The following is an 18,016-nucleotide window of genomic DNA, read 5'->3' as shown; positions in this document are numbered from 1 at the left end:
CAGTAGTGTAGAATCATAACTCCATTCACAGATTTTCAGGGGATCAATTATTCTTCATTTAACACTTCTCTTTATCCCTCTGCTTTTGCACCATAAATTTGTCATTCTCATGAAGCTGTTTTAGGGCAAAGCCACTGTTAAACAGCAGTGCTCTTTACGTTCATTTACCATCAGCTCACCAAAGAGAAGCAAAACAACAAAACCAAAAAAACCCCACGATTAAATCTTGTCTTTCTATTCAGTGTGCTCATAAATCTGAAACCTCCCAATCTTTTGTTGTTGCTGTTTTTGTTGAAGTTTTCTTTTCCTTTAAAATAAAAATAGGCAATTGATAGACAAGTAGGAGAAGAAGTGTGTTTTACAGTCACATTCCTTTTGGCCCCAGAGCTGCAAAACCTTCAGACTGCCCTTTGCTTGCTCCCAAGCGTAAAGCCTTGATGATTTAAATTAAAACAGAATGAGGCTAGACCAGAAACTTAAACTAATAAACTGAATGCAAGCAGAAATGTATCTTTAAAGCAATATATGCTATGATACAGTTTAAAGAACCAGTTCAGCTCTCCTCACCCACTTGTTTGCTGTGTCCTGCTATATGAGGCATGGGACTGTATTATGGTTGTTATGCAAATAAAATATCCGTGCTGGAGACTCCTGATGGAAATCTAAGCAAACACATCTGTGGAAGATATTGCTGTCCCAAAGTGAGATCCCTGGGTAAATGGGACTTGCTTTCTGATTAAAAAATGAAAGTCTTTGGGCCAGGTGCTAAGCAGCTGCAAATTGATCTTGCTCTATTAATATCAGTGAGGACTGAAGAATGTCAGTTTACTTCAGCTGCGTATATTAAAAATACCCTTTTAACACAAAATTTTAGATTGGATGTGGGATCAGTGTCAGGTCCCTCTCAGACAATGTTCTTCTGGCAGCCAGCTAGTAAAGGAAAAGAGTAACAATCATCAGCCACAGCATCTTAGAATAAGGGTCATTAGCATGACTTAAAAGTCTCAAACATTTAAAAAGTCTCCTGTATAATTTCTAAGCACCAGGGACCTTTCGATGCTCACTGTTCAGAATAATGGAATTAAGCTCATTGAATTCTTGAGCTGTTTTGTCATGGTAACAGCTTGTTCAACATTGTGGACAGGGTGGCTCTTAGATCCACCTTTGGCCTGTCCAGAGATGTCCAAGGCTTCTGAATAACTTCAAGTCACATATGTTCCCAAAGATATTGTTAGAAAGCAACCTCAAAAATGCCATCTTGACAGAAAATCTGTGGATGATGAACTTTGGAAGTAGGTGTCAAAAAGGGCAGCTGTCTAGAGTCTAGTGGGAGACAGCAGGGAGAGCAGCTCTGCATGGGAGGCACCGCTCTGCGGAAAGAACGTTCTGCCTACGCTGGGCAGAATTAACCACCATTTGTCTGCCTTGGCAAGAGGCTCAGGTTATCTATAACTCTGTGTGATGAAGCACGCAGACATGTGGCAGTGATTATGCAGTGCCAATCTAAAGTCAGACAGTGCTAATGTAACTGTGTTACTGTTATGTTGCCACCATCCTTCTGGCTGAGAACCCACCTCTCACAGTACTACCGAGTACAAGCTGGTATTTTTAGCTGACTCCTCTGTGTTCCCTTGAGCACTTAGACAGTTTTGCTTGTATGTACTTCTCTGTATTTTGACTTCTAATTTGCTTCTGTCGGATCTGATGAATCTTCCTATGGCCTGTGAACTGCTGCTAGGATCTGTGAAAGATAACCTGGAAAACCAAACTGATCCTCTTAGTCTGTGTCACAAATATTCTCATCTCCACTGGGGAATTGTCAAACATCTGGAGATCAAAACGCTACAACGATGTTTTATCAATGCAGCACAAACTAACTGATAAACTATTTTTTTCTGCCTTTTCCTGAATCTCTTTTCTCTCTTTCACTCCCTCCTTTATTTTCTCTCTTCTGTCTTGGTTGCAGACTATTGCTACCTTTCTCATAATTATTCTGTATTGGCCCCCAGCTGACATATTAGCTACTCTAGCTCAGGTTTCTACCGAGTAAATCCTGTGAAGTAGATGGATAGAAATAAGCAGACCTGACAATAAGTTATTTCTAATCAAACTCAAGTTGAAGTCTTTCCTTAAACCCAAGAAACTTTAAGGATTAACCCGTTTATTGTTACCAGATATATCTTAGAGGATATTGCAGCAGGTTCCCAAAACACACTGTCCATTGTGAAGTCAATATTGCACAAGGGTGGCTGCAGCTCTGGCCTGAACGGGGGAGAGGCTGGGGCAGCCACTTCCCAGCCCAGACTGGGAGGGAAAGCACATACCCTGTGTCAGACAGAACAATGGGAGCAAAAGCCCTGTAATCTCTCCTCCTCCTCCTCTTACTCCTTTCCACTGTCTAACCTTTTCTTATCCTGGTAAATCATCTCCTGCCATTAAGCCTAGGTAACCTCATCATTCTCACATACTTAGCTGAAATTATTTTCCCAAGTTAAAAGATTTGCTATTTTCTAGATGACCAAACACTACAGGCCAAGGGGCACATTCAGCTCATGCCTTTAGCATAGCCTTTCCCTCAGCTGTAGCCTCCCTGAAAAACATCTGACCTAAATTCAGAGATAGTTTGAGTCTGGACTAGTTTATACAGCTATGAGACTCCATTGAGGTACAAAGGTGCAGTAAATTCTACTTTGCACAGATGCAGGCTGAGCACACTAACAAAGCTACTGGTTAGACAGTACCTTAACTGATCCTTTAACTAATAGCAGGTCCCTTTCTGGCTCTTTGTTAACTGGGAAGAAACCTGCATATGTAACCTCAGCATGTGCTCCCAGACCACAGGAAGTACATGATGCTCAGTGACACAAGTCACAAACTTTCCCTCTTCATTGCAACATCTAGAGATTGTGGTACATTATTCCATCACTTCACACTGCTTGTGTCCTCAATGGCAGATGAGTCAGATGAGTCAGCTCTCTTACCCCACACTTGGGCTGTAGATGCACCTTTAGATTGCTGTATTCCACTCCTGCCTTTCAGGAAATTGCCTTTGTGACTCTTCACTTCTCTCACCCTTAAATCAGCTGAGGCCATAAGTGCTTCCATGCTACTGCAATTTTATGTGCAGTACAGCTCTTTGCCAAGGAACAAAGCAGGTTACTTTCTGATGGGAAGCCTGATTCTTTTGTTCTACAGAAAGAACAATTAGGTTGCTCCTGAACCTAGGCTTCCCATGCTGGCTCACAAAAAAACACTTCCATTACTTCTTTATTTCTTTTACTGCCATCAAAGGCTGATGCTTAGAATTTTTTCCCTCCCTCTATTTTAATTTTTTTTTTTGTTCTGCCAAGTCAAACTGCACTTGAGAGTAAGCATGCTCATCTGTTTCAGATGGAGATTATTTTACGTTTACAAGACATGAACCCATCGGAGTGTGTGGACAGATCATCCCTGTGAGTATCTCTACTAGTGCTTTCTATTTATTTTCATTTGAACCAGCTCTCTTTAAAGACACATAAAACATGGGCTTCAGCTATGTGTGTTTTCCATTACGAAAAAAGCTGAGCTCATATTGTTGACATATCTTTAACAGCCTCCCTGCAAATGCTTATTTGAACATGCTAATAGGGTTTAGGCTCTGTTATTAGGAGTTAAGTTCTCAAGTCATAGAATTCACATGATTAAAACAAGCAAAGCAAAACACAGTGTTAATATGCTGTCAGTGGTTATGGATGTTCACACAACTTATGGAAAATTGATGCTTTGCTGTGGTAGTCTCTTTATTTATTTAGTTTTTACTGTGATTTAACAGGCTCCTCAGTTCCTGGGAGAATGTGATGTATTTTAATTCCATTCTTTCCTGCTATTTCTTTTACAAGGCTGGAGGAGAAAAGGAAACTCCAGGAGACATATCATTACAATTAACATTGTGTAGCTAACAGAAGACATGAAATGTTTGTTTTATTTGTTGGGAGAGAGAAACACATCATTTCATCAAATCCAATACTCCCCCTACACCCCAGCAGACACCCTCATAATAAAATCTTGCTGAACACTGCATGGGAATTGCACTGAGAGGGTAACTTTTTCAGAAGAGCCAGTTAACCAGCTTTGGCAGAAGTTTCAATGGGAGGTTCACATACAGCTATTAAAATATTGTGTGGAAGCTTTTTTGCTTGACAAAACACTGAGGGACTAATCAGGCCATTCTCTGAATTTTTTTTGTTGATGTTGATTTTTTATTTTGTTCACATTACCACCGAGCCACTAAACAGAAACACGGAGCAATTCCATTACAAGAGGAGCAGCCAGAAAAGATTACTTTAACAATGTAAAGCCCTTTTCTCCTATTTATATTTGTTGCTATTTCATGCCTTTGTTAAGGGGTGGCTTTTGTGTTTGGCACTCAGCAGAAGCCCAGAGAAACGTGCAATGACTCAGAGAGTCTGTGGCTACAGCTGTCCTGCAAACACCTACACACTCTCCTAACTTGGTCCTTATGAATGAAAGATTCCACAGCTCCATCCCTGTTCCTCAGCCAGGCACATGGATGAGCATTTAGTAAATGACAACCCCAACATCCAACCCCAGCATTGCTGCACATCTCTTATGCTTGTTTCACTGAGCTGAACTGACAGACCTGCTGAAGAAACTTGGCCCCAGGCTGAGGATCATGCCGAAAGCAGGATTTATTTAGTTTAGATGTATAAACCTTTGTTCAGGGTACTCAGCCATCTACCATACATGTTTGTTCTTCCCTCAGTTTTGTTCTCCAAAGCCTGAAGATGGCTGTCATATCCATCTATTCTAACACCACTGCTGATCTGTTCTGTATTTCCTCCACGCTACCAGTCCCAGAGGACAGCCCAGGCTGCTGCATGTGCTTGGCCATTGCCTGAGCAAATACATTATTCAAAAATAAAATTAAACAGCAAGTCTAACACTGAACTCCTCATCCTCTTTCACATCCCAGCTTCCATCAAAACGTGCTCTTTGGCAGTGCTATAGCATAAACAGGGCTATATAGTGCCCTATAAAACTGCTGTGAGCTCTCCTTGCAATGCCATTAGAAGTGCAGGCTGTTAGCACACTGCTGGCCCGACAGCTCCCCTCCCAGGTTTATGTACTGGAGATGGAATTAAAACATCACTTTGTCTCCGGAGTTTATAAACAACAGAGGGAGTAAAAAATTGGGTGTTCTGTGAAGGAAAGACAGTTGTGTATTTTTTCAAGCTAGCCAGGGGCTAGAGAGATGTCTGAGAGTGGCAGCTGATATGCATCAGGCAGCAACACGTTCTGGCCAGTGGCTGACTCTGTGACTGATATTTGCTATTCTCCTTCTAAAAGAGACTGTTGTATGCATTTGTAAGAGTGATTGTGAAAACACAGTTATTTTATTACTCTGACATTTTCACTAAAATCAGCAGGACTATCCACTTAACCTGCTAGGATCAGGCCCTGGTGCACAAGGCTTGTTACTTTTATCTTTATCCAAGGCATGTTTGTGCATTGAACTAATATAATCCACTACATCATCTGCTGCAGTTCAATGAAGTTATAATGAATGACAATACAAAATTTTATAGCAGCAAAGCATTTCTCAACTTGTTTTTTACTGTCCTTTTAATGTCTTCCATATAGATTTTTCAGTAAGAAGTCTTTAAGAAAATTAAATGCTTTGATTAAACATTGACATTTATGGACTTTTTATTGTAATTCCATCAATTAAGGATTATATAATTTTGAGTATAAATTTTATATCTTAAGATGGGATATGAAAAACTGCTTCAACATGAACAGTTCTTTCCAAATGTATCAGAAGCAAGACCTGTTTTCATGGGGGAATTAAAAGTGCCAACAGCAAAACAGTAAATTAAATAAAAAGTTGTGACTTAAAAAATTAGCATATAACAGAACTTTTTTATGGGGGTTGTATTTCTTTGAACAGGAGAGAAAGAACTGAGAAGTCACTGTTGTTGCTTTCTTAATGGCAGCTATTTAAAAAAAATCCTTGCTTTGTGCTGGGAAAGATTTATGTTGAGGATCAGCCTGAGAAATAAGTGAGGTATCAGCTTGACATCTTGAAAACAAAACACCACGGCAATATTTTTCCATCTATCAACTTTTTTTTTTTTCCTACAGTGGAACTTCCCCCTGCTGATGTTTGCATGGAAGATTGCTCCAGCTCTGTGCTGTGGCAATACAGTAGTTATTAAACCAGCAGAACAAACACCACTCAGTGCTCTCTATATGGGTGCCCTCATCAAGGAGGTAAGAATAATTGAGGGGAGTGATGTCTGTCTCTCCTTGTGGGGAGGGAACCACCAGCACACCCCTGCTTTAACGTGCTCTAACAGTTCTCATAAGTCATGCTTACCTTCATTCATTCCTATTTTGACAGGCTGGCTTTCCACCAGGAGTTGTCAATATTTTGCCAGGATTTGGTCCAATTGTTGGTGCAGCCATAGCCTCTCATGTTGGCATTGATAAAATTGCTTTCACTGGATCCACTGAGGTAAGAGGATTCACACATTACTGTAAAACATGAATAAATACTTCAGTCCTTGTGCTGCATTTCTTACTGCCACTGGGTAAAAGAGCTACATCTAAATAACAGTGGTCTGTGCTTCCCAGCTAAACTTATGTACCACAGGACTTCCCAAGCACAAGCAGCTCCTTTCCTCCAGCCCCTGCTGTGCTCAGCACCTCAGCACAGGAGATATGCCTGGAAAAATATTGCTGGGATTTCCTGTGGGCTTAGGAGGATGTGAATCACATGCAAGTAGGCAGAACATCCCGTGTATATCACAGCACACATAAGTGCTGCTTTAACATCCATAATTTGTGTATCCTGCTGTACTTGGGGAAAAGGGAGAGGAAGGGAGCAAATTGTGCAAATATACTTCAACTTTGATGCTGCATACAAGTACATTGAGGATGAGGAGGAGGCCTAAAAAGGAAGGAATGCAGGGAGAAAAGGAGATTGTCCAAGGTTTCCGTTCCCAAAATGATGGGAAGAAGCTGGCCAGAGGATGAAGGGAGACAGTTGTCTCCTGGATGCCAAAATGCCTTGCTAGGAGTCAATGCTGCAGATGTTAGAGAGGAGGCTCACTCTGAAGATGAAGGCTGCAATCTAAAGCAAGACTAACCCCCCAAACTCTCATCACATCTTGCTCTCAAATATGTGCCAAGCTGGCTGTTATCAGGGTTGGGGTGGGGGTGACAGAGGTACTCCAGACTGAAGTCACAGGAGAAGGGGCCTTATCTCATCGTCTGAAGGCAGACAGAAAGGAATCTCTGTGGGAGTTTCAGGGCTGGTTATATTTAGAGAGTGCTAAACCCAGCCCTTTTCAATTCAGAATCTGACAAACTATTGTATGGAGGGAGCTAAACCCCAGGGATCCAGTCTCCCTTTGATATGTTTGACTCCCACTCGTGGCAGTGGAAGGCTTTATGCATCCCAGGGACACTGCTCTCCACAGTGAGGCACTTTGCTTTTTGATTTGTGTCGATGAATTCACTGACCATGCAGCCCTGCTAGATATGTGTGGGTATCTCCCTGGTGGGCCCAAGGATTGCAGAGATCAGCTCAATTATTTCAAATAAATTATTCTGGTGGAATTATTCTGTAATTGAGTTTGCAAGTCTCACACAAACCTAAATTACCAATAAAATGTAGCTGCAGTCGTATGCCTAATTTGCACACACAGGTGTTTTGCAATTACTATATGCCTGCACATGTTTTTTTAATGACAACTTCAGATTCTAATATACACAGGTTACATTCTAGCCATACATTCAATGGCTACATCAGATTTCAGATTATTCTAGGGAATTACTCTAGTCATTACATCTTCTGTATCCAATTAAGATTAGCATCCTGGAATACTGAAAATTTTAATATGAGCTGATTACCCCCCATAAATTAAGTTGAAACAATTGTTTTTATAAAGATATGTGGTCTCTGTTTAAGATAAATATTCTATTATACAGGATGTTGCACTGTTTGGAAGAGGAAAAATACAGATGGGTTAGGTTTCAAAGTTGTCTCTTGTAGCCAAAATAAATTTTTATTGTAGTTCCAGACAGCTTTAGTTTTAATAGGCGTTTAAACTCAAAAGCTGTGGGTTTTATACTAACTCAGTGCCTACCTTTAAAAGCCTTACTAATAGGAAGTGAAAAGCATTACAGAGATGAAAAAGCAATTCTCTAAGAACCTAAAGCAAGAACAGATGGATCGTTTTAATGCAGAGTTAGTGTAAACTATTCCATATTGTTTCTGATTTCCTGTAACACTGAATTTTTGTAACAGCAAGTCAACATTGTAACATTTTAAACAGCACATTCTGATATGAGCCGGACTAGAGTCTCTGACTCCCCCAAAGCAGATTTCAATTTCTAGTGAAATAATAATGGAAATATTTTCTCTCTCTGGTACTTGTCTGAAGCATGTCAACTGTACACTCCAGTGATGGGGATTTCCAATAGCCATTAGGTGTATAAACACCAGGTATTAACTCCATTCCTCCATTCCATCCATGTGCTAGTTAAGGCACTTCATGATGGGCAAGTTAATGATAAAACCTATCAGTACAAACACAAAGATCTTCAAATTGAGATTCTGAAGCACAGGTTTTTCTCAAGTTTTCACTATGAGGTTCTTTTATGTAAGTTCTTTACCTTTGAAGTATACATATAGCTAATGAAAACTATCCATTTGCCTGTAAAAATCACAAAAAATGGGCTATTATCTTTTTTCTGCAGTTTTCTTGAAAGGCAGAAAACAGGCTGCTCCTCCCACAGAAAAAAAAAATGCTAATATATTCCAATATTTGGAGAACCCAATCCATAGAAATCCAAGCCAAAAGGCCAAGTTCACAACCTTCCCTCAATAAAGCCTGACACAGGCACACCACAGAGCCCTCCAGCCTCACATCTTATCTTGCACCAGCAGCAGTACCAGATGCTCACAGAAGAGCGGGATCCATGTGTAGAGCGATCCTTTCCTTGCTGCAGCCTCACAGCTTCTGACAATCAGTGACTTGCACACTCCCAGAGCCCAGGGGTGCATGTGGACACTTGGATTCCATGTGCCAATGGCCTTGTCACCTGTGCATTAGTCCAGTACCTCTTGACACTCCTGATGACTGGGAGGCTTCAATCCTGTGCCCATGCAATGACAACACAGCAGTAACTTTCAACTTCTGCTTCTGATTTCTAGTTTAGAGCTATCCAGATGCACTCTCTTCTCTGGGTTTTAGATTCTCAGGTGCTCTGAATTTTTTAAAAATACTGCTATTTACTCCCCCACCACACCACTAAATAATGCATGAAAAAGCATAAAGAGCTCTTTTTCTCTTGTGTCATTGCTGTTTGATTTCACTTCTCTCCATCTTTCCTGCTGCCCCTCCTTTTATGGGTTAGCTTGCACACATTAAAAGAACAGTCTGCCAACTCTTGCATCCCTCAGCCTATCTGCTTCTTATGAAACACTCTCCCATGGATCATCTTCCTCTCCCAATCCCCTAGTACATGGACCCCAAAGCTCTTCCCTCCACAGCTCACTTGGAAAGGGAAGGGTTCTGCAAACACCTGGCAGTCTATGGATTTCACTCTGACAACTGTCACACTGAAAGAAATCAAATCATACTGAGTATGAAAGCCCACCTAAAACACTGTGCCTCCTTAGGTTCCAGTAGCTTTCTTGGCTTCTCTGCTTGCTTCGGTTCACTCTTCAGCAGCCTGTTTGGTACAGGCATTTTAACCAAAATGTTTATTTTTATTGTGTTGGTTTTAGTCAACCAGGGCTAATCTATGATCCTCCTTAATTACAGCAATCTCCTCTCAGGCTTCACTGACACATTTTTTCCTCATCTTCCACAATCAGATGAAATTTAAACTGCCATAACCAAACTTTCTTCCAGCCAATATGATCATGTTAACAGTTGCTCCTACCTTTCCTTGAAAGTCCATAATCAATGTACATATCTCATTACATCTTACTGAATTTCTCCTTGCTCCTTCTGGTCCCAAGCTGCAGCGTGCAGCTCCCACTCACTGGGAGCATGGAAGAGGTAAAGCTCAGCTGTATCCCTGTTGTTTACTGTACATGCCTTTTCCTTTTGCACTGCCCCTCTCTGCCTCAGCTTCACTGTTCCACATATTCTTGTCTGAATTCCTTTAAAAAACATATTAGCAACTATTTAATTAGAACTAGCAATTTACAATTTCTGAGTTTAAGAACAGGTCCAAACTCAGGATGTCTGGCATTCCCATGTGTCTGCTGTTAGGCTGCAGTGCTCAGAAATTGAGATGTTCTACAAGTCTCTTGCCCAGTGAAATAACAGTGGGCTTTATGTATTTCCAAGACAAATGCTGATGAGGGGACAATTTTTACACATACCAGAAATGCAAAGAGTACTTTCATATTACTTTCTTGTTCTCTAAAAGAACTTCTGCTTTGCAAAAAAGGTGACGGGCCTTCAAATATCAGAGAAAAGCAGCCATCAGAAGCCAGTTTACTCTTAATTTGCCTTTATTCCCATTCAAATCTGTGAGCTCAGTTAAGGCTTTGCAAATCCAGCCATTCTCCTGCTGTGAGCTGTCTGCCCAAGTCGCTCCCTGTGTGCTCCACCTGAACTGGAACTGGTGTGGGGGTGGTGTACCCAGAAGTTCCTGGTACACAGGGAATAGTTGAGGGCAGTATGTTCTGGGTTTAAAGTTAGAGATTATTATGGAGAGTAAGAAGTTATAAATATTTTAGAATGCAGATTTAAAGCCCTGCCTGGGATAAAAATTGTATTTTGATTGTTGCAAAAGTTTAATGAGTTCTAATAACTTCTGTTTAAAACCAAATGTGTAACCTCCAAATCAGACTGGCTTACAACTCCCTCCAGTTGTTAAATGCTCTCAAGATGAGAATTATAGATAGCACAGAAAACATTTGAAGTTCTGGCCAACAAGAAATGTATCCTAAGTGGCTGGTTTCCACTTTGTTCAAACTACGACCCATTAAAATGCAGACAGATTTAAGATAGGATTCAGGTCTGTGTTCAGGCAGCTCTGCAGAGTAACCCAAATAAATATCCAACAAATTGGTTTGGATGCCTGTGTAAACAAAAGGTCTATAAACAACTGCAATAAACCCCAGCAAAAGAGTCTGCATTTTGCTTGGCAGAATGTTTTCTTTATGCACTTAGATTAACAAACCATGATCTCATCATTAGTCAACAAGATACTAGAGAGACCATCAAAGCAAACTACGGGAGAGTTGAGATTGATTCATGCCAAACAAATGTTTGTAGCTAACAGCTGTATTACCACTGATTCTAATTTACTCAGCAGGATTCTCCTTTCATTTCCAAAGTGAGATGAATGTCCCAATGCATGATGTAGACAGAATGTCTTCCTACTGCACAGGCAGTGGGTTGTGTGAGCTCTTCTGGATCACACAATCTCTTGCTGCTTTTAGGCTTCATGAAGAATTGCAACCTGGCATTTTCAACTTTAGCAATAAGAATCCTAAAGGTGATCTGACCTGTTCTGAGAAGTCTGTGAGCTTATGGTGCGACACACATGCCCTGTGTAAGGATTTTGGGAGGCTACATTAGCATTCATTCCTGCTCCTGCAGAATCTTTTGGATCCTATCTTGGACAACTCGTAGCTCCTGAATGAGAAGAAGTTGTTTCCCTTCTCCTTCCTTTGTGTTTTTGGTAGCATTTAGGAAGCTGTTCCTGGGCAACTGTTGTGCCTCTTTGCCTATCAAAAGGAATCACCTTCTTAAACCCAGTACAAATAGGATGGTGTATCAGTCCTATCAACATTAGCAGGAGTTTAGCCACAGACTTCCAAGGGGCCAGGATTTAACCTATGGAACAAGTGAGCCATTTATAGCTTAGGATTCTCTCCCAGAATTGTGTTCAGGATTGCCTTTTCACTAGTGCTGCACTAGTCAGGATGCTCTTTTCAGGGCTGCTCCTCACATAGGGCATTGCACAGTCAAAAAAAGCTGCTCTTCTTTGTGCCAGTATTCCAAATTTGCTTGTCATTGCAGGAGACACACCCTGAACCAGGGTGGCTCTAAAATGCTTGTCAGAAAGATTTTAATATAATCTGGAATTCATTAAAAGTAAGGCAAACTGAGTGAGCAGCAGCATGGGTTTGAGGGTTTTGCCAAAACAATGACATCCAGTGTCTCAATAGCTGGAGAGAGAAAACTGTACTTCCAGAAAACATTGAAAATTTCTGTCTGGCCACATCATCTCCACAAAACTTAATTAATCTCTTGTAACTTAAACTACTTACTGTCCTACAGATATTCTCTCAAAGTCCCAAGAAAGGTATAGAGTATATTATTTAAAATGCCTAACTGATGATGTATATCTCCTCTGCCATATCTTGCACTGTTCATGGAGTATTTTAATCCATACATCTCCCTGTACAGTTCTTCCCTGCACTGTCTTGCCTGTGGCAGTGTCAAGAAAGTGACCTGCTGTTCAGCTAGACTGCAGCTCCCCTATATTCAGTTGTTCCCTGATGATTTCCTGTTTATCTGTGAGCAAAGGAAGGTTCAGAGCAAAGGAGAACCCAGACATTCTGAATGACAGAGCTGAAGAGGAAGTACCACAAACCTTGGAGGTTTGCTTTTGACTCATGAGACTTTGAGTACTCTAACAGTAACAGGCAAACCCACCTGTACCCTTTAGAAATACAGATTTCTGTCTGAAAACAGAAAATTAGGAGAACATGAAAGGCAACAAAGGTTTTTAAATTTCTGCACAAAGTATTTAAAATGTGACTGCTTAAGCCTCCTCTTGAAAGAGACATTAAACTTTCAGGTAGAGAAGGCATAAATAAACAACAATAAAATGTTTTAGATCATGATACATTCTCACTGCCCAGTGTCACACCATCGACAGTCCAGAAACAGACCCTTCCAGGACTATCCTTCAAATAGCTTTGTTGCACAGGAGTGCCTCAAACTAATTTTTTAATCTTTGTTTTTGTTGGTCTGCATAACAAATTGTTTTCTTTGAGATGGACCAAATTACATCTGCCTCACCCTCCATGCAGCTTACAAGGTTCTGGTACTTCACAAGCTATCCGGGGATACTCCTGATATCAATCTTGAAGCCTATTCAAAACAAGGTTGGGGAGTCAGGGCTTTCTCTGCCAACATTCCTGCTGAATAATCACACAGCTCCATTATCTGTGGGGGAGTCCTCTCTCCCAGCCTTCCCTCTCCGGGCTGTGCTGCCTATGGGGAGCTGAGGGATGGAGCTGAGCCGCCGCGGGAAGCGTGTCCTGAAAGGCCGGGCAGATTGCAACACTATCACTTATCCCTTTCATGCTGTCTTCCTCCATAAAGAGAGGGCCACTCACAAAAGGCCGCCTTTGTCACTAAATAACCACGGTGCTGGTGCCTGCCCTGAGACTTTTCTCAACTTGTGAGTGCACAGGGCACAACAGGAGCACAGTGAACAAAAATGCTGAGCAGCATGAGCCCCACCATCCTGATGTCTACACTGATCTCTAACAGGAAAGACACAGTGAAGCCTTCTATTAAGTTTTTACTGGGAAACTTGACAACTTCCCTGTATTAAAAATACCTCAGACTACACTTTTCCAAATTAACACCACTGTCTCAAATCCCTTTGGACTTGAATATTTACCATATACTATACTTGGACTTGCATAATTGTCAATTACTTGTTTATATAGAATCCTTTCAAAGTCTTTACTTACATGTACAAAAGCATTTTGACATTAAAATAGAACAGAAAGCAGGGAGATGAGGGCTGGACACATTGCTCTGGCTTTCTTGGTCTGTCCTGCTCTCTGTGAATTTTTAAGGAGAAATACCTGGCTGCTGTTCTTTGAGAGAGGGAGGTTCAAGGCAGTGAGGGTGTGAATGGCATTGGCTGGCACGGGCTATAAACACAGAACTCCGGTTTCCAGGGTACATTTTCAGCACAGTTTGAGAGGCTGGAATTTCCAGATGACGTGCTCGATGTATGTGGTGGGGGTGGAAGGCAAAAAGGATCCTTTTTTTTCAGGTTCACTTCTGGCTGTCAGTCAAACATAGCAATAAAATCAGCTCCAATTAAGGGGATATGCAAGGAATTTCATGATAATGTCAACACTCCATTCCATCAATACAGGAGTAAAGAAAAAAAGCTTTTCTTTTTTTTAAAAAAGAAAAAACCTCAGTCACACTCAACTGTGGTATCACCAGATAAACAGTTAATCACAAAGGTACATACATGAAGTGGTTCACAATTCCTTCATTATCCTGTGAGGTTTTTCCTTTGTTTTTTTTTTTTTTTTTTTTTTTTTTCTCTTTGGGGGCCCTGGTTTCTGTTTCATTTGCTTTCTGATTACTCCAGTGCTGACATAACTTTCTCTAGCAGACTGCCTTCAATTCTCTAAGAGGTTCAGCTTCTCATCCATTAACCCCTTGCTTCAGGGAATCTCACTCACATAACCTTAGAAATAGAAAACAGAGAGACCAGAGTACTGCATGGAGAAAAAAGCCCAGCTCTGGACTCACTCCCATCTCACTTCACTTCTAACTTTCCGTGTGACATTAAAACATGTCCCAGTTAAAATAAAGCACTTACCAAGGTTCTTAGGCTCCTCAATATTCAATAGGTATTTTTAGTCCTGTGTTTTACCATGTAGGAGCCTAAATCTACCTGTGATTACTTCCTTAGCTGCAAAATGGTCACAGATACACTACAACTGTACAAAAACTGATCTATTTTGGATTTGTTGATCCAGGGAGAGGAGAATTTCCAGGGAGCACAGCTACCCCTCCAACTGTACTGATGTGGAAGCATGTCACATCTGTAGCTGTCAGACTGCTACTCCATTTAATCTATGCTCATGTTCCTTGGTGAGATCTGCAATTTGTGGCTGCTCCAGCTGACCCCACAATCTACAAAGACATTTTGGAGGTGATTTTGAGCTCCTCAACCCATATTAAGATTATCTGTGGTGCAGCTGTGGGTCAGGTCTGGGATGGTGCTTTTGTAACTTCTTGCCTACTTGGTATTCTGCTCTGTGCTGTTAATCCTGCAGAGGAGGAGGATGATTTCATCAGAATTTGATGTATTAAGCCTTGTGTACATGTCAGTGGTTTGTATGGAAGTAATCGTAATCACATCCATTTCAAATTTCTAATTCAGTCCTCCTAAAATGCCCTAAAAGAAAGCCCCAAGCCATTTTAGCATAGCTGCATCTGGGTGAATGGTACACAAACTTAGTGCTGTGCCTTATCCCCTCTCAATTTCTAGGAAAAAAAAGGAAAGCTGTCCACTACTGACGAGAATATGTTTGGAACGAAGAACCTGCTGGATTGTTTAAAGCTCTGCTCTACTGATAGCCAACCCTGGCTGTTAAAATGAACTGTATGACTACATTCCCTGTAAAATGTGTCTCCATTTCCTTTCAGGTTGGGAAGCTGATCCAAGAAGCAGCTGGAAGGAGTAATTTGAAGAGAGTTACACTGGAGCTGGGTGGGAAAAGCCCAAACATTATTTTCGCAGATGCTGATTGTAAGTCAGCACTTCCATATTTTTGCTAAAAACATGATTGCATGATGTCTTTTTCCTTTTTTTAATAACTATTTTTAGGTCACATCTTTCATATAAAGTGAAGTGAAGCAGTACAGCTGTATCTAATGGCACTTTTCAATCTTACAGAAGCCATCTAAGATGTGCTATGTTTTATAAAATACAACTTTTGGACCCACAGATTCATAGTCAACAAGAGAGCAGAATAAAGGTTATAACCAAGCATATAGACACGGTGTTTTTCACAGTTAGTCCCACACACATTTGCCATCTTATGCTCCGCAGCAAGGTGATTTAGTGCTTTAAATCTGGAAATTCTGTGATTTTTTCGGTTCAAAGCAATTATAAAAAGGGACAACTTTTATGTACACTTGACTTGTTAATCTAGTCAGTGCAGTGTTCCTTTGTTAAGTAGGTGTAAAGGGAGATTATTCCATTTTTAAAATTTTCACTACTAAAGAATTGTGTATTGAAATATCCTCACTGCCACTGTCTGCAGGGAGCTGAAAATTTTGGCAGATGTCTGATGTTGTGCAGCTGAGATTTCTGGCACCTGAGAAGGCACAGGACAGCTGTTTAGCTCAGGATATAAACACAAACTGGAAGTTTCTGCTTAAATGATCAGCAATGAAATAGTTACAATGTTGATATCTAAATTGTCAGCAGGAGGTTTTGAAGTTAACACCCCTTAAGATGAATGAGATGGTTCACACCTTGTGCTGAGCTCTTGTTTCAGGCTGGCTGCAGGCACACTGTACTCAATGCCCTTTCTGAGAACTTTGCAACCCCAATAAACAGACACATAAGGATTTGGTCTTCTCATTTAAAAGGGGGAAGTGAATAGTGAAGAATGATTTTGAATGATGCTTTGAATAGAATGATTTTGAATTACAAGAGATGGTTACAATCCTGTATCCGTTTTCAAAATATATCAATATCTGGAAAACTAGGGAAAGCTTGACAATTTCCAGCAGCTTTTCTACAAAGAAATGCTTTACCAAGTCAAGGATTGAAATTTCAGCCAGTTGTCCTGGTAAGCTAAAAAAGCTCTTGTCAGCTGGAGTCAGACACAGATATTCCAACCTTCTAGCCCAGTTCCTGATCTCCACCTCCCACCAGATATCACCATACCTCAAATGTCCCTCACCTGCTAACTCACACTTGAACACCGAACATTTCCAGTAGAGTGACCTGTGCCAGGGGCAGGTCTGTGTTATGACCTTCCATGGGGAAAGGACAACTGCTCTCTGGTCTTCCCACAATTACAACCTCCAGTACTTGGCCTAAGATTTAAACTTCAAAGCTCTGATTATTTAAAAACAGCAACTGGCTCACCATTCCAAAGGAGTTGTTTGTTCTGCTTGAGGAACACTGTGTGCCAAAAGTTAGCAGAAAGCATGATAAAGCTGTTGAAGGTTTAGTGCACCAAAAAAACAGAGAAGAATGGTTAGAGCCCCTCATGGTGAAAAACTGTTAACAATAGAGAAGAAACATTAGTTAATCACAGCTATCCACTGGTGCTTTCAATCTCCATGGAGCTGCCAGGGAAAATTTAAATGTGGTCCAAGGAACACCCCATATAATTTTTCTTAAGACCACACTGAGGGCATAAAAAGACATTTCTGTTAGACAGAGTTGTCTAGAATGTGCTGAAACTAAAGCACTGTTGCTTTGTTTAGTCCATAAAAGATTATACTTTAAGCAATGTTCCACAGTGCTACAACTGGTAACAGAGGTATTACAGTGCTGTAGGGCATCACTGCTTAGGGATTAATTCATTATTCTTGTCTAGTCAGTTATTACACCCAAAGTAAGAATGTGGCCTTGAATGTCTAAATAAGACCAGATCCTCTCTCCTGCTTGGACAGAATGTGTCAGTTGTACCTCCAAGGAAGTTAGAGTAGAAACCAAAGGTTGATTGTTCTATAACAGACCTATAATTTTAAGGCCTTACCCAGTCACCTGCATGGGCCAAGAGGCAATTTCTATGTTGCAGAAAAAGAATCTGGCTTTTTGGGAAGGAGAGGTCTTGCCATTATCAAAGTCAAATTTACCCATGTATTTGTTTTGCTGTAATTCTTCCACATGGAGTATAAATAACCCATTGCCAACCTGGGATCACAGAAAAATTTTCTTCTCATATAGTGACCCAGTCAGATGTATTTATGTGGGGCACATCCTGCTTCTGAGGTTCCCTTAAGGGTTTTACTTGGTAAATCATATGTTGCTGGATATAAGACATGGGTGAAGTTGTTCTTGCATACCTTACTCCTATTGACTGCTAAGGCCCTGTCTTAGCTTTTCCAGTGGGAATCATCCTCATTTCTGACCTGACACAACTACTGGATATCTTGATTTAGTTTTATTTAACCAAATGCTCCTACTGAAGTTTTGGGAATGGGGCACTGTGTAATACACACAGCACTGGTGCAAAGGCAGATTT

At 40.8% G+C, this 18,016-nt stretch overlaps 1 protein-coding gene and 1 long non-coding RNA gene across 3 annotated transcripts in view; one reads left to right on the top strand and one right to left on the bottom strand.

The window, feature by feature from the left end:
• ALDH1A2 (aldehyde dehydrogenase 1 family member A2) overlaps positions 1-18,016 on the top strand; it is a 54,785-nt gene that overhangs the window by 29,445 nt on the left and 7,324 nt on the right. For both annotated transcript variants that reach the window (XM_077185288.1, XM_054641975.2), the window contains exons 5-8: positions 3,391-3,452; positions 6,142-6,270; positions 6,401-6,514; positions 15,453-15,555. In XM_077185288.1, coding sequence (XP_077041403.1) covers positions 3,391-3,452; positions 6,142-6,270; positions 6,401-6,514; positions 15,453-15,555 — 408 coding nt within the window. The remainder of the gene's footprint in view (positions 1-3,390; positions 3,453-6,141; positions 6,271-6,400; positions 6,515-15,452; positions 15,556-18,016) is intronic.
• The window catches only part of LOC143695141 (uncharacterized), a 91,767-nt gene continuing 80,188 nt past the window's right edge, over positions 6,438-18,016 (bottom strand). The window contains exon 3 of the long non-coding RNA XR_013184089.1: positions 6,438-6,534. This is a non-coding gene — a long non-coding RNA (uncharacterized LOC143695141). The remainder of the gene's footprint in view (positions 6,535-18,016) is intronic.

Source organism: Agelaius phoeniceus, chromosome 13 (genome assembly GCF_051311805.1).
Source record: "Agelaius phoeniceus isolate bAgePho1 chromosome 13, bAgePho1.hap1, whole genome shotgun sequence".
NCBI lineage: Eukaryota > Metazoa > Chordata > Aves > Passeriformes > Icteridae > Agelaius > Agelaius phoeniceus.
The sequence above is the reverse complement of the archived record's forward strand: the minus strand, read 5'-3'. Positions and strand labels throughout refer to the sequence as shown.